At 35.5% G+C, this 24,556-nt stretch overlaps 1 protein-coding gene across 1 annotated transcript in view; it reads right to left on the reverse strand.

Annotated features, from left to right (window-relative positions):
- The window catches only part of crtac1b (cartilage acidic protein 1b), a 37,121-nt gene that overhangs the window by 10,534 nt on the left and 2,031 nt on the right, over positions 1-24,556 (reverse strand). Inside the window, exons 2-10 of the mRNA XM_067385526.1 lie at positions 22,574-22,773; positions 21,494-21,690; positions 21,265-21,401; positions 11,055-11,211; positions 7,965-8,099; positions 7,731-7,876; positions 4,458-4,594; positions 3,463-3,545; positions 1,901-2,001 (exon numbers count right to left, since the gene is read on the reverse strand). Of these exons, the coding sequence (XP_067241627.1) occupies positions 1,901-2,001; positions 3,463-3,545; positions 4,458-4,594; positions 7,731-7,876; positions 7,965-8,099; positions 11,055-11,211; positions 21,265-21,401; positions 21,494-21,690; positions 22,574-22,773 (1,293 nt within the window). The remainder of the gene's footprint in view (positions 1-1,900; positions 2,002-3,462; positions 3,546-4,457; positions 4,595-7,730; positions 7,877-7,964; positions 8,100-11,054; positions 11,212-21,264; positions 21,402-21,493; positions 21,691-22,573; positions 22,774-24,556) is intronic.

Raw genomic sequence — 24,556 nt, forward strand, 5'->3', positions numbered from 1 at the left:
TATTCTTGTTGTATAATATTTTTTGATTATTATATAAAATTTTGAGGGTATTTTATGATACTATGCAATATTTATACAATTTTTATTAACTATTTTTCCCCATTGAAAATAATAACATATTTTTAAATTATTTTTCAATTAAAGCAGTATTCCATGTTAAAATAGAGACAAGGCATTTAAAATAAATTTTTTTGAAGGTAGATTAGTGCCATTTGGTGAGAGTAAAAAAAGAAAAACGTATGCAATGCCATGTCGTAACCACTAGATTCCCATAGAGCTCTATATAAAATTCTCTAGTGGTTTTTGGACACAAACACTTATTTTTATTAAGTTTTGGATATGGATTTAAACTTAGACATTTTCAAAGACTACTTTTTGTCAAGGTTTAGATTTTTATTTTTTTTTTATGTTGATTTGAAGCGTCGGTTTTTGCATTAATTTTACTACAGTCAAACCTGAACATAGAGGGCGCCATTTTGTTACACGTAACATCAAAATTCAATAAAAAAACAAAAATGAACAGGTGTGTTTTATAACCGCTTAAAAAATCTGTGTTTGATCTGATTTCATCCTCTTATTCGAGTTTTGGCTCAATTTTACCATACTATTACAGCCACACTGGTTCATTTATGTGTTGTGTGTGTGTTTGTCTGTGAATGTGTGCAAGTGAGTGGGTGTTTCTATTTTGTACTCTTGGTGTTTTAGAGTTTAACCCCTTTCTTGCAGTTCATTTTTTACTGCTTTGTGGCTGAATTTTTGCTTTTATTTCACACATTTGCATAAACTTGCTCTGTCTTATAGTCGTGCTGGTTCATATATATGTGTGTGGGGGAGCGGGGTGGGGGGTTGTTTGTGTCTATTTTGCACTCTTGGCATTTCAGAGTGTCCCCCCTTCAGTGCTGCACACTTTGTTTCTGCACAGTGTCTGATTTGTAGTTTGTACCAACAAAAGATTCTCTGAGTTGTTGTATTTTTTCGTATTTCCCATTCATTTCCTATGTCAGTCATTTCTGACCGAAAAGAAGGTAAGTGTGACTATTTTTTTACGATGCCTTAACATGTCCGAATCATGTCCTTGATTTTTTTGTGTGTTCATATTGGTAATGCTACAAAAGTCACCAAGTGTCATCCCATTCCGACAAAGCTACGATTTTTAACAATTCAAAATATAAAATCTTTCGGTCAGAACTGACCGAAGAAGGCCAGAGGGGTAAAGGGGTTCTATTTGAATTTTATAATGATTGGGGCAGAAGGCAGAGGAAGTGAAATAGCAAATGGGTGATTTTCTATAGTTATTCCAAAATGGCAGGGTCATAACTCATAAGATACTGGAAATGCAACTGCAAATGGACTTTGCGTTTCCATTTGAAATTTGCCAGACATGATACATACACTTATTGTATGTAAAAAGAAAATCCAAACGCAATTGCAAATCACACATTTGTGTTTCCATTATGGCACAAAGTACGCATGCACAAATTGAAAATGAAATTACAAATACAATTTGCAATTAATTTTGAATATTGTCCGGAATATCATTCCATACTATGGGGAAGAAAAGACTATCGCAAGTTCTGTTTCATGCTGATCTCAATTGTCTCTCCTAGACAACAATAAGGTCAAAAGGAGACACAACTAATTCTAAGATCATTTTATTTCAAATTGAACTCAAATAGTTCCATGATCACATTCTTCCTATAACATTTCATCTGATCAATGCTATCCACATTCATGTTATACTGTATCTCTGGACTCTTTTATGCAGTTGTCTCATTTGCAAATACTGCACTTTTCAGTGAATTTAGGTCATCTGAGACAACGTTGATAATAAAAACAAGTGTAAATGATTTAACTGATTTCCTATTTAAAAGTGGCTGACCGGTCAAAAATACATTCTCACCTGAGTGACTCGATACAAAGAAATTGGTTGAGCCGCACTTTCCCCGTGTGTCACCAGAAGATCCAGCAGTCCATCTCCATCAAAATCAGTCACAGCTGCTCCTGAGATACAGATTATTCTGCTCAGACACAGCTGTAACACATGTTGTTTCCAAATCCTAGCATTAATACTAAAATAAATAAAAATAAATTAGACCACTTTAGACCAATTCTACATTAATACAGTGGCTTTTTTAATAATGATTCAGCTGAGAGTGGTGACTGCAAATGTCAGTAATTACCAGGGTGCAACTCATGAGTACAGTTACACACAAGTCTGGATTTATAATGCCATCTAGTGGTAGAGAGAGAATAACCAGGATTAAGGTTTAAAGACACACTGAATCATTTCATAACTGCTCAGTTTAGGCGTTTTGTTCATCTAATACACCTAAAACTCACCATCACACCATTAACTGAACTGAGTGTGCCCAATTAATATACACTACCATTCAAAAGCTTTGGATTGGCATTTATTTGATTAAAATATAGTAAAATACTAATTTTGTGAAATATTATTACAATTTAAAATGACTGTTTTTTTATTTCAATATATTTTAAAATGTAATTTATTCCTGTGATGACAAAGCTGAATTTTCAGCATCCTTACTCTAGTCTTCAGTGTCACACGATCCTTCAGAAATCATTCTGATATGCTGATTTGCTGCTCAAGAAACATTTCTTATTCTTATTGTGCTGCTTAATCATTTTTTTTTTTTTTGGGGAAAATATTATACTTTTTTCAGGGGTCTTTTATGAATAGAAAGTTCAAAAGTACAGCATTTATTTGAAACAGAAATCTTTTGTAACATTATAAATGTCTTTACCGGTCACTTTTAATCAATTTATTACATCCTTGCTGAATACATTTCTGAACTGTAGTGTAACTTTTTCAGTGTAACGATTCATCACGCTGAACAAATGTTTAAACAAACTTATTCCTTCATTTTCTTTTCTTTTTTTTCTTTTTTTGTCAATTGACTAACCAATTAATGTTAAACTACCTCAGCCGAATAATAATAAACCTCAGCATGATAAACTGTTTCTTTAGCTTGACATGGTGACTAAACTCACAATGTCCAAATGGATTATAAGGGCAATTTTATGGTCCATGAAGAGAAATGAGAAGCTGCACACTGGTGACTTTCAGAGTACTGAACTAAAGGCTGAATAGATTCTTTTAAGCTAATTTTAAATGTATCGGGTGGGGGGTGGGGGGCACAGTGGATGATTGATAAGCGAGTAGGTGGTTCTTTGATATTGTCCAAAATGCATCAGGACGAATTAGAGTTTACACAGCCAATATGATGTGGTGACATGCTGTGAATCAACACAAAGGTCAACATTTTCTTTTTAATAAATTTTTGACAAAACACGCTCCTCAATTTTTTATGAGCTTTGGGTCAATTGCAAGTTATTTTAATAGGAAAATCTTAAATTTACCATTTGCAAAACTCATGGAATGGATTTTCAAAATAAACAGTCTTAAATTTTGATGGAATGAAAGGGCCAAACCCTTCATACCGGTTCCCCGTCCCTCTGGTTCCGCGGCCTCCCCGACGTTCAGCTCCTCGATCTGCGGATCTCCATGTTCTCTCCGAGAAACTCTGCCATGGTAAAGATTAATTACTTACTCACTTTGCCTTTTGGCTTGAGAGAGCTCCACACAAAGGAACAGTCAAAGACAAATGTACCTTGTCAGCTGCATGTTATACAACATGTCTCAAAGGAGATATTCATTTACAGGCTCATGAAACCCTGGCAATATTGATTCAGTTAAAACATTTCTAGGGCTGGTAGTTCCTACTTTGTATTTTGATGACTAATAATGCTAACTAAGAGGGATCTTTATACAAAAAGCTTAAGTCTTTGCTTTCTGAGAACTGAGGTCCAGGTTGTTTGAGTATGGGATTAGAAACAAATTTGAAACAATGTTCTGTTTAATGCTACATCCACTCTTCTCATTAGAAAGCGCTTGCATAACGAGGTCGGATGTAGGGGGGATTTCCCATCAGGTAAAGTTGTGGTTGGACTTGGTTATGTTTGTGGTCTGGCCGTTGGACATTCTGGCTTGCCGTGCCGACTGGGCTTACCACCAAATCCCCAAAATAGAGAAAGACTTTCCATAATTATTTCCTACCTTACAATGTAAATATTAAAGAAATAACTCTGTTACATAATGATAATACTGTGTTTTGTGAGGTCATTATGATCTAATTTTGATCATAAATTATTAGAAGTATGAAGGAGGGATGTTTTAGTGAATAACGACCAAAACTTTCTGTCTGTCCTTCAGACAAAGCTAGTGAATGTCTTCTGAAGACTTTAGATATAGCAAAAGAGTCATATGGATTATTGTTATGTATTTTTAAGGCACTTTTTTGCCACTTTTGGAGCTTGACAGTACTTGATCACCATTCGCTTACATTGTATAGAAACAACCAGTGTGGGCATTCTGCTAAACATCTCCTTATGTGTTCAGTCTAAGATGCTTGTCAGTTTAGTATTTTTGTTCATACCTGAACAATCTGTTGGCTGACGGTCCTCTGTAGGCAATGTTGTTGAAAAAAACCTCCAGTTCATTGTCATTATCAAAATCAGCTACGATGACGGTGCGAACAGGCGACGGCATGGAAAACTTCTGTGTGGCAATGTCCTGTTACAGAGATCAAAAGTTGAGACTTGGGATCAATCAACCAAAGAATGGCTCGCTTGTAATGTATTTGTGTCTACAGATTAAACTGGTACAAGAATTTTTTTTTTTTTTTCCTTCTCTGACAGGAGAATGTCAGCTTTAATATTTGGAGAGCTGGCTGTATGATATCTGTGACATAAAGATCTAAGCTGCAGGTAAATCATAGTCTAAAAACTTCAGGGAGTGGGAGCAGAAAAAAAGTAACTGCTATCGTCACGCTTCAATAGTGCAGCAACGAGTCATGGAAGAGTTATTGAGCATGCCGGCACTCTCTCAAGTATTAACCCCAATTTTAATTATAGGGCTCATAAAACCTGCAGGTGAAAGCCCATGAAGTGACCTTCTGCTGTCTGGTTGAAGGAGAGGTGATGGCCATCTCTGGACAGGACCCAGGAGAGGAGGTACAGTTGAGCATGAGACAATACTGATCATCCCATGGATGAATTGATGATGGACGGGTGAATGGCAAACAGATAATATTTTTTCATTGATAGATAGATTTTTTTTTTTTTATAGAAGGACATGCAGAGACAGAAACAGATAGATAGATAGATAGATAGATAGATAGATAGATAGATAGATAGATAGATAGATAGATAGATAGATAGATAGATAGATAGATAGATAGATAGATAGATAGATAGATAGATAGATAGATAGATAGATAGATAGATAGATAGATAGATAGATAGATAGATAGATAGATAGATTGTTCAGCCAAATTTTAATTAACACATGGAATAACAGAGCATCTTAATCACAATGCAATTATACATGGCAAAGGTCACAATACCCTACGCTGATGCACAAATCCTTCTCTAAGCTCTCCCATGAGACATTAACCTAACAATTGACCCCCATAAAACAGCTTCCTGCTGACATTTATCTCTGTGCTAAAGAAGCCAATCACTGCCGCTAACACTGGGATCAAACTAAAGCCAAGGAAGACTTACACACATAGAGCTGATCCATCCATAACAAGTCCAGTCAAACACAACTGTGATACAGAGCTCCAAAGTTTCATGACTTACTATTGCTGGGACAAAGATACAATTTTTATGTTCATTCTTTGTGTGTGTGTTATTTATATAAGGAAAGGCTTGCTTACATAGCCTAATTAAACCATTAGTTCTAGATTAGCAGACTTCCAAATTCTGATTGGCCCCATAGGACCAATGTTTCTCTTAAACAAAAAAATAAGATTAAGGAGAGCAGATTGAGAAATTTTGCCAAATTTTGAAACACTTATGACGTAACAAAGCCTAGTTTACTGAAATCACGCGACTTTGGCAGTTCGATAAGCGCTCCAGACCACTGGTTCTAAACAAAAGATTCATAAAGCTTTGAAGCTTCATGAAGCTGTGTTTTCACTAGATATTGTTGAATAAAGTCGTTATTTTGTTTTTTGGTGCACAAAAAGTATTCTTGTCGCTTTATAACATTAAGGTGAACCACTGTAGTCACATGAACTGTTTTAAATATGTCTTTAGTAGCTTTCTGGGCATCTGAAAGTGTTAATTATCTTGCTGGCAATGCAGGCCTCACTGAGTCATCGGATTTTATGAAATATATCTTCATTTGTGTTCTGAAGATGAACGAAGGTCTTACGGGTGTGGAACGACATGAGGGTGATTAATTAAAGGGTTAGTTCACCCAAAAATGAAAATTATGTCATTAATGACTCACCCTCATGTAGTTCCAAACCCGTAAGACCTCTATTCATCTTCGGAACACAAATTAAGATATTTTATATTTAGTCAGAGAGCTTTCTGTCCATCCATTGAAAATGTTTGTACGGTATACTGTCCATGTCCAGAAAGGTAATAAAAACATCATCAAAGTAGTCCATGTGACATCAGTGGGTTAGTTAGAAGTTTTTGAAGCATCGAAAATACATTTTGGTCCAAAAATAACAAAAACTACGACTTTATTCAGCATTGTATTCTCTTCCGGGTCTGTTGTCAATCCGCGTTCACGACTCCGCAGTGACGCTGCTGACGTGTTATCCGGTGCACCCGAGCTTCGTCTACAGTCTGAGGGAGACGCACGCTGTATTCAAGCTATTCTACATTGTTTATATTTTGGTATTGCTATATTTTTTAAAATGGTGCGTTAGTGTGCATGTCAAGGATGTCCTAATTGCCAAAAACAACAACGTAAAAGTGCATTACCAACGCCGACAGATGAAAGGATTCAATGGAATCAATTCAATGGAATCAATTCAATGGAAAGGATTCTGGAAGAGAAGACAATGCTGAATAAAGTCGTAGTTTTTTTGATGCTTCAAAAACTTCTAACTGACCCTCTGATGTCACATGGACTACTTTGATGATGTTTTTATTACCTTTCTGGATATGGACAGTATACCGTACAAACACTTTCAATGGAGGGACAGAAAGCTCTCGGACTAAATCTAAAATATCTTAAACTGTGTTCCGAAGATGAACGGAGGTCTTACGGGTGTGGATTTACGGGTTTTCATTTTTGGGTGAACTAACCCTTTAACACATCCTTTCTGAGTAAAAAATATTAATTTATTTTTAAAAATCTTACTGACTCCAAACTTTTGAACAGTAGTGTATGCAAAAAATAAATAAATGAACAAACATGTATTATAACATACAGACTTGATTCAGTCAAGCTATCAGCAGTTTATAAAACTTCCTGTGTGAGTCTCAGGGGAAAAAAAAGAGGTTCTTCGATCTTACTGTGACTAATTACAATCACTGTGCTTCACCAGCTGAAATGAAGGCCAGGTCACTGCGCAAACAATAGAACAATGATTAGAGAATAATTGAATACTCTAATCAGACAGCAGATGTTATTATTTTATCCTCTGTCTTCTGTCATAAGGATTTAATTATGTAGCTTAAAATGTAGAGATCATGTTTTGTTCTGCATTACAAAGATGAAGCCTACCATTCAGTATATATTCACATCTAATAAAAACAAAACTAGATTTGCATTTCCTGAAGGAAATTCCAGAGCAACTAAAGAACAACATTAAAATCTCAGGCCTTGCAAGCACTGTAATAAACTTTTAGTGTCCTCCATTACAGCTGAAAGCATAAGAAAATAGTGATTTTAAAATCCGCACCTTAAACCGTTGCTTGCGATTGTTGCTGAGCTGTAGGAAAAGACGATGAGGCCCATTCCAGTTTCCATAGACAATGTCTGTCTTCCCATCTCGATTAAAATCGGCTAACGCCACTCCACGACCATGCTGCATTGGGTCATCGACCCCTGCAACAACAAAAGCAATTATTTAATTTCATATTTGCTGTAAAAGTCAAAATCACCAAGAAAAAGAAAAGTGACAGCTTTTGCTCACCGGCTTGTGCCGCCACATCTGTAAATGTACCATCTCCGTTGTTGCGAAACAGGAAGTTAGGGCTGTACTCATTGTCACAGAATATATCAGGTAGGGTCTGACTGAGGATCGGACCGACCACGACCCCCCGTCCCCCTATAACACACAGCAGAGACGGCCATCATCACCAAAAGCACAGCAGAAATCGTTAGTGGCTTTCCAGCTCATTTCCCCAGCCCCAGCTCTCTGCTGCTTTTGCTGACACAGACTCTGGCTGCCCATAATCACATTACTGGGAGTGTGAACATGTGCATTTAAAAAGCTTTCCTTCAACACATCTTGCCCGGTGATCACTATTCTACAGCTTTGACCTCTAGATGAATTACAGCAGCAAGTCAATTTTATTTGCATAGCACTGTTCACAATGTTTCAAAGCAGCTTTAAAGAAAATCGGGCCTTAAAGGATTAGTTCAATTCTGAATGAAAATTTCCTGAAAATTTACTCATCCCCATGTCATCCAAGATGTTCATGTCTTTCTTTCTTCAGTCGAAAAGAAATGAAGGGTTTTGATGAAAACATTCCAGGATTTTTCTCTTTATAGTGGACTTCAATGGCCTCCAAACGGTTGAAGGTCAAAATTAGTTTTAGTGGAGCTTCAAAGGACTTTAAAGGTGCCCTAGATTCAAAAATTTAATTTACCTCGGCATAGTTGAATAACAAGAGTTCAGTACATGGAAATGACATACAGTCTCAAACTCCATTGTTTCCTCCTTCATATATAAATCTCATTTGTTTAAACGGCCTCCGAGGAACAGGCAAATCTCAACATAACACCGTTAACACTGTTACGTAACAGTCGGGATCATTAATATGTACATAGAACATACAGCATAAGCTTTTTGAAGAATACAGAAAGCGGAAGCACTTGCAAGGCGATCATTTGTGTTTATAAAGCACATACAGTTGTATTTTTTTAGAAAATGGCCGATCGTTTTGCTAGATAAGACCCTTATTACACGTCTGGTATCGTTTAAAGCCCTTTGAAGCTGCACTGAAACTGTAATTTTGACCTTCAACCGTCTGGAGGCCATTGAAGTCCACTATAAGGAGAATAATCCTGGAATGTTTTCATCAAAAACCAAAAATTTCTTTTTGAATGAAGAAAGAAAGACATGAACATCTTGGATGACATGGAGGTGAGTAAATTATCAGGAAAACTGAAAGTGGACTAATCCTTTAAAGGGTTAGTTCAACCAAAAAATTTAATTCTGTCATTAATTACTCACTCTCATGTTGTTCCACACCCGTAAGACCTATTAAGATATTTTTGAGAGGTTTCTGAACCACCCATAGGCAGCAACATAATTGCAACTTTCAAGGCCCAGAAAGGTAGTAAAGACATTGTTAATATAGTTCATGTGACTACAGTGGTTCAACCTTAATGTTATGAAGCAACGAGAATACTTTTTGTGCGCAAAAACAAAACAAAAATAATGACTTTATTCAACAATTTCTTCTCTTTCCTGCCAGTCTCCCAAGCTGTTTATGTTGTACACACAGTGCAGCGCTTCTGCATTCTACGTCAGAATGCCGACTCTGTACACGTGAGCAGCACGACGCATGCGTGTGATGCTGACGCAGACCAATAATAAGCCAGCGTTCTGAAGTAGAACACGGAAGCGCTGCACTGTGTGTACAACGTAAACAGCGTATAGGAGAATGACAGAGAAGAGAAAAAAACTACCTTTCTGGGCCTTGAAAGTTGCAATGACTGCCTATGGGTGGTTGAGAAACCCCTCAGATTTCATCAAAAATATCTTAATTTGTGCTCTGAAGATGAACTAAGGTCTTATATAATTTTCATTTTGGGGTGAACTAACCCTTTAATGTATTTAAGCCCAGCACTACCAAGCTTTAAAATAAAATAAAATAAAATAAAATAAAATAAAATAAAATAAAATAAAATAAAATAAAATAAAATAAAATAAAATAAAATAAAATAAAATAAAATAAAATAAAATAAAATAAAATAATAAAATAAAATAAAATAAAATAAAATAAAATAAAATAAATAAAAACTACATGTATGATACAAATGAAATAAAACATATTGTAGTTAATGTAGTAAATATATTTGTAGTTAAACGTGACAATATATGAATAATGTGAATAAAATATGAAAAATATGAAAATTGTTAATAAAATAAAATAAAATGCATTCATAAAATAATAATAATAAAAAACATATTATTGTTAAAACCATTCCATGTTTTGTGTCATTTAAAAATGTGACAATATGTGAATACCTGGAATAAAATATGTAAATAAAAAAATAAAAAATAATAATAATAATGGAAATATTTTAAATATGATAAAATTATAATAAAATTTAAATACAAATACATTTTTAATTGATTCATTTATAATGAATAATGTGAATTAAATATGTGAAATATTAAATACGTTAAATATGTGAATAATGTGAATAAAATAAAATAAAAAATCCATTTTAATATAAATGAAATAAAACATATCGTGGTTGAGGCCATTCCTTGTTTTATCATTCAAACATGTTGTAATATGTGAAGTTTTGACAGAATCCTCCATGCTGAGGTGAAATTAACACAAGAGCTTCATTTTGTTGCCACATTGACATTTCTCTCATGACACTGTCCTGCTCGTGCAAGAGTGCCTCCCCGAAACAGCTCTGAACGGTGGTCTAAAGCCGTGCTCACTCCATAGAGATTAATGGAATGGTTGCTCCATTGAGTAAGTCAGAGCTGAAATACGGCTTACTTGTCCTTGTGCCTTCACATGACTTTCAGTGCAGTAAACAGCTGAGTGGGCCAAAACCTCCATCTCTTTATTCAGCGCTGCCTTCCAGGGCCCTGTTCTCTCTATTACTGGCTGCTTTAGCTGATAAACACTGTCTATAACTCAGTGATTCAAAGCTGATATGAGCACTGTGCTCTACTGTAAATCAGCCACAAGGCAAAAAACCTGGATCCTACAGCTCATGGCCGTTAAAGAGTCCTGGGTAATATATTCACTGACATCATCGTACACTTACACACTCCCGCTCGCGCATTCATAAATAAGCTTACACGCACCTGTGAACTTGTTGACTCCGGCCTGCTCGGCCACGTTTGACAGCGCAATGATTCCCTTGGACGGGTCACTTGAACTTTCATCCATTTCAATCAGAGCATGAGGACCTACAGTCCCGCTGGCATAATTGGCAATGTAGATGGAATAACGACCTGTTCCCTTAAAAAAGAAAAGACAAAAGCATTAAGTGTGCATAGATAACTACTAATAATAATAGATCTCATGGACAATACGCTAACTTTATTAGGGGAAATAAAGTATAAACTCAATTTGGGGAAATAAAATTGTGGCGGAAGTGACTTTTAATGAAATAAAATCTGATAAACTGTATAACATTTTGTACAGTAAATACCGAAATGATTCAAATTCATGTTATAATTAATATTTAATTAATATGATAAAGAAGTCTGGGTCTGGGACAAGGTTGAAAACAATAAAATCTATACATAAAAGTAGCAAAAAAGTTTCCAAGACATTATTATGTGATCTTCATGTAACATACAGTACAAGAAACCAGTTGAAGCACTCATTCACATACAGTAGCGTACACACGCGCACATACTCAAACACACCACACACATATTTCAACTGCCTCCCCTTGGATATTAATTTCACACCCCATTATCAGAAAGATTCCCTGTGGACATGAAGTCAGTGAAGTAGCCAAGCAAATGAACTTACGCACACAGTTTCAATAAAGACACCCACGATCCAACAGCATGGAAATGGTGAAATAAAGAAATATATACATAAGTATATAAATATCAGCAGCTCGTGACCAGAATCCTAATGAGGCACAACAATGAAAATGTCAAACGCTCTCTGGTTTCTACATAACCGCCACTTCAGGTTAGAAAATACGGATTAAAGCAAAATGGAGTTAAATTACATGCTGCAATTTTAGGTTTTAATATCATAATTTCCATGTTTTTCATGCTCATGTTTATCAATAAAAAAGGAGATTTAGAGAAATTCTGCCAGGAACAAGGTCCAGCAGAGAATCTGAAATTCATATTTTCAAAGCACATTTGTACCAACTCATTTTTGCACTTTCCACTCCATGAACTGAAAATAATAATTTAGGAAATATTACCATACTACATTAGTCAATATTTAGTAATTTATGCATAAATAAGTATATAAATACAGATGTATGTATTTATATACATGGGGCACCTCTGAGCCCTATTAAACCAATTTTATACTGAGAAAGTGACTAAATTTTGCCTTATATGTACTATTGAGAAAACCTCAATAAGCACATAATGCAGGTAATCACTAACCCATGCAGATAGGCGAACGTGAGGACCAATCTATCTCCCTACATAAACGGGCCCATGTGTCTTCCTGTCCACTTTGAAGTGACAAATGACAGTGCTTCAGTTACAAGGAGAGAAAAACTACACATTGCATTTGAATATTAATGTCTCTGAAGCTGAAGGGAATACACAGGGGTCATTCTACAACTATGCTGCCACTCGCTTTTAGATAGAAAAAGTCAAACTTCAATGTACACAATTCCCAGGGGGAAAAACTGAACTGTAGCTTTAATTTGGAATAGTAGGCTAAATAGGCTATGATCTTATTAATTTTTACAATTATTTATTACACTTTACAATACAGGTGCACTAATATGCATTAATTCAGCAGCAAATGTTTTCAACATTGAAAACAATAATAAATGTTTTTTGAGGACCAAATCAGCATATTAGAATGATTTCTGAAGGATCATGTGACACTGAAAGTAATGATGCTGAAAATTCAGCTTTGCCATCACAGGAATAAATTACATTTTAAAATATATTAAAATAGAAAACAGTTATAATATTTCACAATATTACTGCTTTTACTGTTTGTTTTATTTTTATTATTAAATAAATGCAGCCTTGGTAGGCATAAAGGAGACTTTCAAAATCATAAAAAGAATTGGAAAAAAAAAAAAAATATATTTATATATATATATATATATATATATATATATATATATATATATATATATATATATATATATATATATATATATATATATATATATATATATATATATTTGTTTCTTTTTTTAATTATGGACAGTATACCTTAATCAACATTCATGAATGTAAATGTACCCAAATTAGCCCGAAGGATAGTTTTAACTGTTTCCAAAACTTGCTTCCAAACTTTTAACAAGTGCTGTATAAACAACATTTCTGGATCTTAGTTCACCCAAAAAATGACAATTCTGTCATTAATTATTCACCCTTATGTCGTTCCACACCCGTAAGACCTTCGTTCATCTTCTGAACACAAATTAAGATATAAGAAATTAAGATATATATTTTTGATAAAATACAAGAGGTATATGACTTGTCCATAGACAGCAATATAATAAACACTTTCAAGGTCCAGAAAGGTACTAAAGACATCATTAAAACAGTCATGTGACTGCAGTGGTTCAACCTTAATGTTATGAAGCGATGAGAATATTTTTGTGTGCAAAAATAAAACAAAAACAATGACATAATTCAACAATATCTTCTCACACATTGTTTACATCCAGCGCTTCCAGGTTCTACGTCAGAACATAGACTCATTATTGTCCGGCTCCTGCGTCAGCATCACACACATGAGTCGTGCTGCTCACATGTGCAGCTTTTGCCAATACTGAACCGGCGTTCGGACATAAACACGAAAGCCTTAAAGGAATAGTTCACCCAAAAATGAAAATTTAATGTTTATCTGCTTACCCCCAGGCCATCCAAGATGTAGGTGACTTTGTTTCTTCAGTCGAACAACAAATGTTGATTTTTAACTCCAACCGTTGTCTGTCAGTTGTGTAATGCGTGTCAATGGGAACAAAATTTATGAGAGTAAAAAAAACATGCACCGACAAATCCAAATTAAACCCTGTGGCTCGTGACGACACATTGATGTCCTAAGACACGAAATGATCGGTTTGTGCGAGAAACCGAACAGTATTTATAAATTTTTTTACCTCTAATACACCACTATGTCCAACTGTCTTGAGCGCGCACACGGCATCCGGTGCGCGAGGTGTGTATGCGCTCTGGTGTAGTTTACGCAAGCGCCAGAAGCGATCTCTTGCGTGTATACGTCACTCATTGTTTACACAGTGCACAAACATTGTAGGTATGATGGCTAAAATGGTATTTACTTGCGCTTATCCGGATTGTTCAAACCGACTTAAAATTAAAAGATTACGTTCTCTCGCGTGAGTGCTGACTTTCCACGTATTCCCCACTTCTGAGCCTACTCGCCTGGTCTTCGGCTGGATATCAACACACCCATTAACGTACTAAAGTTGTTGAGGGTCTGCAGCGATCATTTTTCCCCTAATGATTTTACATACCCAGGAGAGGATCACGTATGACTTAAACCATCAGCTGTGCCTATGTTTTTTTCACATCCAACTGAGGTATGAAAACAAGATCTTTGTATGTGTCCTTTTTATTTGTAAAGCTGACCTCATGAAAAGTAACAAAATAAAATGAAGTTTTGATGTAATAAAACTATGTTTTTTAGTGGTTTACTTCCATTTGTATAACAACTGTTCTACAACAGGCACCATGTTTAAACTACGCCAGAGCACATACACATTACATTACAGAGCGCATACACACCTCACGCACTGGATGCCGTGCGCGCGCTCAAGGCAGTTGGACATAGTGGTGTATTAGAGGTAAAAAATGATATAAATACTGTTCGGTTTCTCGCACAAACCGATCATTTCATGTCTTAGGACATCAATGTGTCGCCACGAGCCACAGGGTTTAATTTGGATTTGTCTGTGCATGTTTTTTACTCTCATAGATTTGTTACCATTGCCATGCATTATACGACTGACAGACTGCAACGGTTGCAGTTAAAAATCATCATTTGTGTTCTACTGAAGAAACAAAGTCACCTACATCTTGGATGCCCTGGGGGTAAGCAGATAAACATCAAATTTTCATTTTTGGGTGAACTATCCCTTTAACTGTGCTTACTGCATCAACTGCGTAAGGATGATGACAAGATTGTTTTAGATTGATTGAGAAGAGATTGTTGAATAAAGTCATTATTTTTGTTTTGTTTTTACACACAAAAAGTATTCTTGTCGCTTCATAAAATTTAGATTGAACCACTGCAGTCAAGTCGACTGTTTTAACAATGTCTTTGTGTTTCGAAGATGAACGAAGGTCTTACAGGTGTGGAACAATTATGAATGGAGTAATTAATGACAGAATTTTCATTTTTGGGTGAACTAACCCTTTACACCTCTATGACCTTGTATGACTGTCGTTGGGAATAAATTAGGCAAATTCAACCAACTGCATCAGCACTTTGCAAAAGTTCCAGTTCCATGAAAACCAAACACATTTTGTTATGTTACTCTCCAAACCTATTATAAGCCAGATCCTAAATCATTTAAATCATAAAATCATTGATGAAATACTTTTAAGCAGCATCATCTCACTATCATCAGCCCAGTCAAATGACTGCGGGTAAAAAAAAATCCATTTCAATCCCTCGCTGCTCTTCCCCAGGATTACTGAGCATCCTTCACTGCTGACTGCTCCACACAACAGCATGGTGTCCAGAAGTAATTGCGAAAATATGCTGTTCAGCTTATTGTGTTTTGGACTAAATACAAATCATTGGCATGTTTGGCCATTCATCATGCCGTCTGGGATTAGGTACCAGTGAAGCGCGGTCAGACGGTGGGAGCTCTGATAACCTACATGCAGAGAGACAAATTAAGGTTGCACTTCCCACCTAATACGTCTCCTTACAAAAAGAAACAAATGATGCCTTGAGTTTTCTAATTATCACAGCACATGATTTAATGTCAGAGACAAATATCGCAGATCGCTGGAAATGAACAATCATATTGGTTGGCTGAGGGGGGGCAGGACTCGACGCTGATGGCGGACAGTAAATGATGGCCGAAGAGGATTTTGGGTCTGTGAGGGTGAAACGATCAGTAACGAGATGAAAACAGTCACTCAACACCCTCACAAACTCACTTTCCCTCAGATTCAACATGCTGCTGTTCTGCAATTCTGTTGATGACCAATATAAACCTCTGGCTGCAAGTTATTATTCACATTTTCTTCCCATACATTCTGACCTAGGCATTTCCATGATTTTCAGTCATTCATGATTACTGGACGAGCATTTCTAAAGCATTTTATACATACTGCACTCAAGAAGAGCAATTTCTAGTTTATGAACTAGTTTAGAGCTGAGCATAGCCAGAAATGTTTATATTTACTGCAGCAGTAAAAATGAGCAAAAATGTCTACTGTAACAAGGACAGCACTGAGAGAAAAGGCAAAATGCAAATAGTAAAATGTAACTGACTATGTATTAATGCACATGTAGAAAAGAAAATTATATCAGCTTATCAACTTTTAAAAGGGTGGAGAAATCCACCTTTGTTTGACTTAAATTTGTCTATCACTTGAAACTAGCCAAATTAGGAAGATGCCAACATGGACTGGTTGCTTGACATCCCTCATTCACAAAAAAAAAAAAAAAAAAAACATGAACAAAACTACTCAAGGTAAAGAAAAAAAAAAAAAAAGATTTTGACTGCAGATTCTGGTTCATTTGTAACACAGATACACATTGTTTGTGCAATAAATAATAAATAATAAATAAAAAAAATGTGTTTTGTGTCACCATTTGATGTTCCAGATGTGTAATATCAAATGTCCCATGTCTCTTCAATTAGAAATCAATTTAAAGAGGTGGTTCATTGCAATTTCACTTTTTTTTTAACTTTAATTAGTGTGTAATGTTGCTGCTTGAGCATAAACAGTATCTGCAAAGTTACAGCGCTGAAAGTTCAATGCAAACGGAGATATTGTCTTTTTAAGTTATGGCAGTTTAATGCCTACAAAAACAACCGGTTTGGACTACAACAAGCTTCTTCCCAGGTTGGTGACATCATAAACCCTGCAAAACACACCCCTGGGAACACGCAATCAAAGTGGACGAGGCCATTTCGCTAGCATAATGGAAGCGAAAGAGTTGTGTACACCGGACGCGAGCGGCGCGATGCTATGCGTCAAAAGATAATAGAACCCATTATAATCTGTGATATTTTCTACACTGGATGCGGCGCTGAAGACAGCTTCCAAGATCTACACGAGTTCAATGCTGGATTTGCACAAAGACTATTACTGAAAGAAGCAGTTCCCACTTTAACCCTCTGGAGTCTGAGGCTGATTTGGGGCTTAAATAAGTTTTGACATGCCCTGACATTTGTGCTTTTTTCAGTTGTTCATAAACATATAAATGACAAAAGTGTCATTAAACTGTATTCAGCACAAACTAGGCTACCATAATATGTGAGGAACATGTATGTACATGTTTGTATTTTTGAAGAAATAACGTTTATGCGTGGTTATTGAAAAAACAAAAGAAAATTAATCCACTAAAATAAGGCCAAAAATACATATTAAATCTGAGTTTACAAGACTTCTGGGTATTGGGGGTTGTAGAGTTTTTGCTTCAAAATTATGTAAAAATTATAATGCCTACTTCATATAACAGAATATATTGTTTTAGTTTTTGTAAGACACTTTTTGTCAAGAAACACAGTATGCGTGGAGGCGTGAATCATCGTGAATAATGGATCATTTACACCTGAGAAGACAAAAGAATCGCATAAAAAACCTCTAATGCTGCTGCATAATAATGAGGCCTTTCAGTCAGGTAGGCTGTGAAAAAAACCTCTGTAATCATGTCTCAGCTCAATTTAAAATAATGGTATTCTATTATATTCTTTAAAATATAATGTATTTCTGTGATGCAAAGAGTCTGACTATAGGTTTTTAGTTTAAAAGCATGCACATTTGGAGAAATATTGATGGATTCTCATATGTTTATGTCAATTTTCTATACAGATTTTATTCTATACAGAGTTTATTCTATATTCATTGTTATCACTATAAGCGCTGGTGTTTTCAATTCATACTTGCAGCCGGAAGGCGCTCTCTGTGCACGTTTAGTCCACAAATTATTCTAAAGAAGAAGAGGACATATCAGGAACTAACGGCATGTCTTCCAGAGGTTGTTAATCATGGCTTTTACATTCAGATAAACACTTTTCAAGACAATAAATACATGATTGAGATGATGTATGCCTGTATTGCCTCTGAATAGCGCTGGCTCCGTGGGCGTAGCCGCATTAGCGGATAATGAGCTGAAACACGGACTTCTGACGTGTGTCTCTTTTCATACAGATTACATAAACACAAAATTTTTGTTTTCGATTTGACTTGCACGATTTTAAACCTGACATTTCAACGTTTCTTTTGACATAAGTCTAATTTTTTTGTCATTAGTATTCACTAAGTTACAGTTCCTTTTTCTAAGAACTATCAGATTGGACTTTGTTCAGAGGGAGACGAGAGATCAAGCATCATTTTAGTTTTCTTTATTTTGCAAAAAGCACAACATTGTGTTTTTACACTGAGTGTATACAAATAAAAGAAGATATTCTATAGTTTAAATTGATATATTACTTATGTCTCTATGACAAAAATGACAGAGTATTTTAAGTCTGTTTTGCTGCAATGTGAAAAAAAACCTGCAAAACGCGCTGGCGCGTTTTCAGACCTCAGGGAGTTAAAAGCAGAAGCTGCTGTTTACTAGCTTCAAACTGTAAGTACGTTTTGTTGTTTGTACATGTCTTTTAAATGTATAGTTCTGTTGCTATTTTCGGTTGCATCAAGGATGTAAACAAAGACCAACTCGTTTTTGCTTCTCTAGCCAGTTAGCTAAATTCAACAAACACCAACAGACTTCTATGTTCATAGACAAACAGTTGTTCATGCTATAAATGAAACGCTACCTTTACAAAAATGTGACTACTCAGTCATGTATACGACTACAGTAAAGCTTTAATCAGGATAAGACTGTATATTGAAAGCAAACAAACAGCAGTAACAGCATATCTAAACAATTTGACACAAATAAAAAATTAAATACCATTCATAACGTGGAGTTATATTAATGCCAAAAGTGTTAGAAAATTAAGTCTAAACGTTATGACATCACACTGCGGCCCGACCAAGGGCCAGTGCGGGTTTAGAGGTTAAAAGCCACGATTGCAGAGGTTCTGCCTGACCCTCTTCATTTGGGTCTGATTCGGCTCAATTTGATACAGCAATATAGACGCCAGGAAGAACCAGGAAGTCAAATGAGCCGTTCATATGACAATGGAAACAGAGGTGTAGAATAAAGGTAAAATATATGAAAAATACAGCGTTTTCAAAATAACAAAGCATTAAGACATGGTAAACTGTACCCCAAAAACACAATCAAGCCTAGAAAATAACACTGAACCACCCCTTTAAAGGTGCCCTAGATTCAAAAATTGAATTTTCCTTGGCATAGCTGAATAACAAGAGTTCAGTACATGGAAATGACATACAGTGAGTCTCAAACTCGATTGTTTCCTCCTTCTTTTATAAATCTCATTTGTTTAAAAGACCTCCGAAAAAACAGGTGAATCTCAACACAACACCGACTGTTATGTAACAGTCCGGATCATTAATATGTACGCCCCCAATATTTGCATATGGATCAAGGCATTACACAAGGGCAGCCAGTATTAACATCTGGATGTGCACAGCTGAATCATCAGACTAGGTAAGCAAGCAAGGACAACAGCGAAAAATGGCAGATGGAGCAATAATAACTGACATGATCATTGATATCATGATATTTTTAGTGATGTTTGTAAATTGTCTTTCTAAATGTTTCGTTAGCATGTTGCTAATGTACTGTTAAATGTGGTTAAAGTTACCATCGTTTCTTACTGTATTCAAGACTTTCGTTATTTTCATTTTTTAAACACTTGCAGTCTGTATAATGCATAAACACAACTTCATTCTTTATAAATCTCTTTATAAAACAGTGTGTAATGAGCAAGTGAGCTCTTGGGGCGTGGAGCACGAGATTTAAAGGGGCTGCAGCCTGAATCGGCGCATTTTGAATGATAGGCAGTTAAAAAAAATTAATAAACAAAAAACTATGGGGTATTTTGAGCTGAAACTTCACAGACACATTCAGGGGCCACTTAAGACTTATATTGCATCTTTTGAAAACATGTTCTTCGGCACCTTTAAAAATCCCTGAAAATGAAAATTCTGTCATTAATTACTCACCCTCATGTCGTTACACACCCGTAAGACCATCTTTAGAACACAAATTAAGATATTTTTCATAAAATCCAATGGCTCAGTGAGGCCTCCATTGACAGCAAGATAATTAAAACTTTCAAATGCCCAGAAAGCTACTAAAGAAGTACTTAAAACAGTTCATGTGACTACAGCTTATTGTTATGAAGCGACGAGAATACATTTTGTGCTCCAAAAAAACAAAATAATGACTTTATTCAACAATATCTAGTGATTGGCGATTTCAAAACACTGCTTCATGAAGCTTCAAAGTTTTATGAATCATTTGTTTCAAATCAGTGGTTCTGAGCGTGTATCAAACTGCCAAAGTCACGTGATTTCGGTAAACAAGGCTTCTTTACGTCATAATTGTTTCAAAGCAGTGTTTTGAAATCGTCCATCACTAGATATTGTTGAAGAAAGTCTTTATTTTGTTTTTTGGTGCACAAAAAGTATTCTTGTCACTTCATAACATTAAGGTTGAACCACTGCAGTCACATGAACTGTTTAAAATAATGCCTTTTGTAGCTTTCTGGGCATTTTAAAGTGTTAATTATCTTGCTGTCAATGCAGGCCTCACTGAGCCATCAGATTTTATCAAAAATATCTTAATTTGTGTTCCAAAAATGAACGAAGGTCTTACGGGTGAGTAATTGACATGAGGGTGAGTAATTAATGATTTTTTTTTTTAGTGAACTAACCCTTTAACTATGACTTTTGCCTCAATAAACTCCAAATTACTGCTTATTAATAGTTAGTATCGTAGTTAAGTTTAGGAACTGGGTAGGATTAAGGGATGTAGAATATGGTCATACAGAATAAGACAGAGTATGTGCTTTATCAGTACTAATAAACAGCCGATAACATAGTAATATGCATGCTAATAAGCAACTAGTTAATAGTGAGAACTGGATCTTGAACTAAAATGTTACCAATTATTCCTTTTTCCACCTGGTTGGTTTTACTTGAGGAAAATGTTTTCACTCAGGATGAAGTGGCAAAAGCTTTCATTTAAAATAAACTTTAGTAGAGGTGTTACCTTTCTGTCCACACATGCGACTGACCGGCCAGCCACACGATTGGCAACGTCTCTGTGCTCATTTATGTCATCGTTGAGGAGATCCTCAAACCTCCCATTACGAAACTTAAAGAGCTTGTCAGTGTATGTTGCTCTACCTGCATGAAAATGACAAGAACAATTACATGAAACGTACATCCATTTACTTTACCATTACCTTCAGAGCCTCGTTTATCAAACCGTTTCATACCTGAGAAGGCGTTATTAGTGTTAAGGACGTAAATTTCCTCCCTTCCATCACCATCTATGTCACATGCTGTCACTCCAATGGCATTGCCGTGACGATCTCTGAGTGCGTAATATGGAGAACTGCGGTTGTCAACTGCAATGTTAACAAGCCTCTTCTTAAACTTGTCATACTTTAACACCAGATTTGGGCCATTGTAGCTAAAGAGAAAAAAGTAGAGCATACATATAAGTTAAATATTTAAAACAGACTAACAAAGAAGTAGTTTGTGTGTGTTTGTTCTTCAAAATATTATATTATATAAATATTTAAATTTAAAATGTAATATTAATATAGCCTAGTATGATTTACTAAAAAAATCAAAAATAAATAGCCCATTGGCATTTATTTTTTCCTTGCTTTAAGCATGATTGTCGTTAGGTTTGTTTAAAACAAGAATAAAATGCCATTGGCGTAGGAAAAATAAACTTAATTCAAGATATACTCTCTGAAAGCTAAACTCAAATAAAAACATGCCTTGAAGGATTACTATATAACCACATTCCATCCATTTCTCTATTTCCAACAAGGCATATCCTTGTTGGTGCATTTCACTGACCTGCAATCCCACAATTCAACCTCAGCTGTCATTTAATAGAAGGAAAAACTAATTCTAGTTTCCCTAGAGGTATAATTCAGTCAGTTTCACTTTGTTTCAGTCTTGAGCACAATTCAAGCAAAACATTGAACTCTCCAATTACATCTATTTTCATCAACATAAATCCACTGAGATTCAAATCATTTCACAAATGGTTTACAAATAATCCCTATTAATTGCTTTGGCATTTCTGTTTATCCTAGAAAATATCACTTTCAAGCCCCAAACTGAGGTAATGTTCTTGGCCAGTATGTCTGTTCTGTGTCAATATTCCAAAAAATGTAATTTCCCTCAAACAGCACAAAAGGACCATATAACTTCTAGACACTGATCAAGTATTTTCTCTAAAGAAATGTAATGTCATAAACGCTTCGCTTCTTCATTATTCTGCTGAAAACAATGCATGTGATTGGGAATCCAATCTGTGAGAGGACCAAAACACTCACCCTGACACAAACATCTCCAGATCTCCGTCTCCATCCACGTCAGTGACAGCCACGCCGTAGTTGAGCTGCGTGGGGTTATTCTCATAGTCCGGAGGGAAAACACTCTGAGTTACTGAGGCAAACATGGGTTCAGTCCGCTGACCCCAGGACAGTCCTGACACACCCACAGTGAGTTGTAATATCCACACCAACATTGTCATCTGTGAAATTCATCAAGTTTTATAACGAATAAATCACTTTTTAGAATTAAACTATGACAAGATCACCGTCATACTTACCTCTTGATCTGTGAAAAACTCTTTCATTGAGGTTATAACTCACTCAAGTGAGAACAACTGTAAAACATCCTGAACTGAGCCACACAGTCGAGATATTCCACTTTCATCGAGTTTTAGAAGACTGAATTGCTTTCTAGAGGCAATTACCTTCCCAGCATCCCAGCACACACTCACAGGACAGAGACATAAATACAAAGACTGCAGACATGTGACAGGTCAGAATGGACCAAATTAAGATCTGAGAGTAGAAGCCATTTCACTGCACATGAGATAGACATTTAGGATAGCAAAATCCATATGTGACAAAAAGTCTATCTATCCATCCATCCATCCATCCAAATTAGATCTGTTAATCTGTAGAAGTGACTTGAACATTTATGCATATGTTGTTCCCAAAACAACAAACAACAAATTCGACATGTGAACATAAATAAGTAAATACAAACACAGCCGTTGCCATCAATGCCTTATAGCCCTAATTGTAAAAGCACAAGTCCACCCAAAAGTGAATATTCTGTCATAACTTACAAACCCTTATGTTTTTTCTTCCCAGTGGAACACAGAAGTAGTTACTCGCAGAATATCCAAGCTGGTTTTATCCATACAATGAAAGTGGTGAAGAAGCAAGATTTTCAAGGTGAGGCTTTCAGTGAAAACCAACTTAAATATTAGTATATTCTTCACACAAAGCAGAAGCACCAAAGCGCTTCAGGTTTCAGAAGAATTGGATATAGAAAACAAGCTGTATGGGATACTTTTATGGGGCTTTTAGTCTTTTTTGGAGCCAATTTCATTATAAGAGGACAACTTGAACATTCTGCTAAAGATTTCCTTCGGTGTTCCGAAGTGTATAGGAAAGTCAGACATACAGGTTGAAATTACATGAGGGTGCAAATAATGACAATAATGTTAATTATACGCTGTAAGAAAAACATCCATAGAACAACAGAAAAGGTACAGGTAATGTGTTGCCAAGACATTATCCATTAATTTACGGACCTTTCCCTTCAGAATTAAAATTTCCTGAGAATTTACTCACCCCAATATCATCCAAGATGGTCATGTCTTTCTTTCTACAGTCGGAAAAAAATAAAACGTTTTTGAGGAAAACATTCTAGGATTTTTCTCCATAAAGTGGACTTCAACAGGGTTCAGCGGGTTGAAGGTCCAAATTGCAGTTTCAAAGGGCTCTACGCGATCCCAGACGAGGAATAATGGTCTTATCTAGCAAAACGATCAGTCATTTTCTAAAAAAAAAAAAAAAAAAAATATATATATATATATATATATATATATATATATATATATTGAGCATTTGGGGTTAAAAATAGTAAAAAGTATGTAAATTAAAAAAAAAATAATAATAAAAAAAAAATATATATATATATATATATATATATATATAAATATATATATATATATATATATATATATATATATATATATATATATGTATAATTTTTTTTTTTTTACATACTTTTTACTATTTTTAACCCCAAATGCTCATCTTCCACTAGCTCTGCGATGCGATCATCATGTTGGAAAGGTCACTCTTAATGTAGACGGAAGTACCGAGCAAGTGTTTAAAGCAAACATGCAAAGACTAAGATGTAAAACAACGATGTCAGACAAATTTGAAGTTGGGGGAGAAAATGAGATGGAGTTTTTCGCCCTAGCGTGGTACTTCTGCCTACGTCATGCGTGA

Source organism: Chanodichthys erythropterus, chromosome 5, assembly GCF_024489055.1.
Source record: "Chanodichthys erythropterus isolate Z2021 chromosome 5, ASM2448905v1, whole genome shotgun sequence".
In the NCBI taxonomy this organism is placed as follows: Eukaryota; Metazoa; Chordata; class Actinopteri; order Cypriniformes; family Xenocyprididae; genus Chanodichthys; species Chanodichthys erythropterus.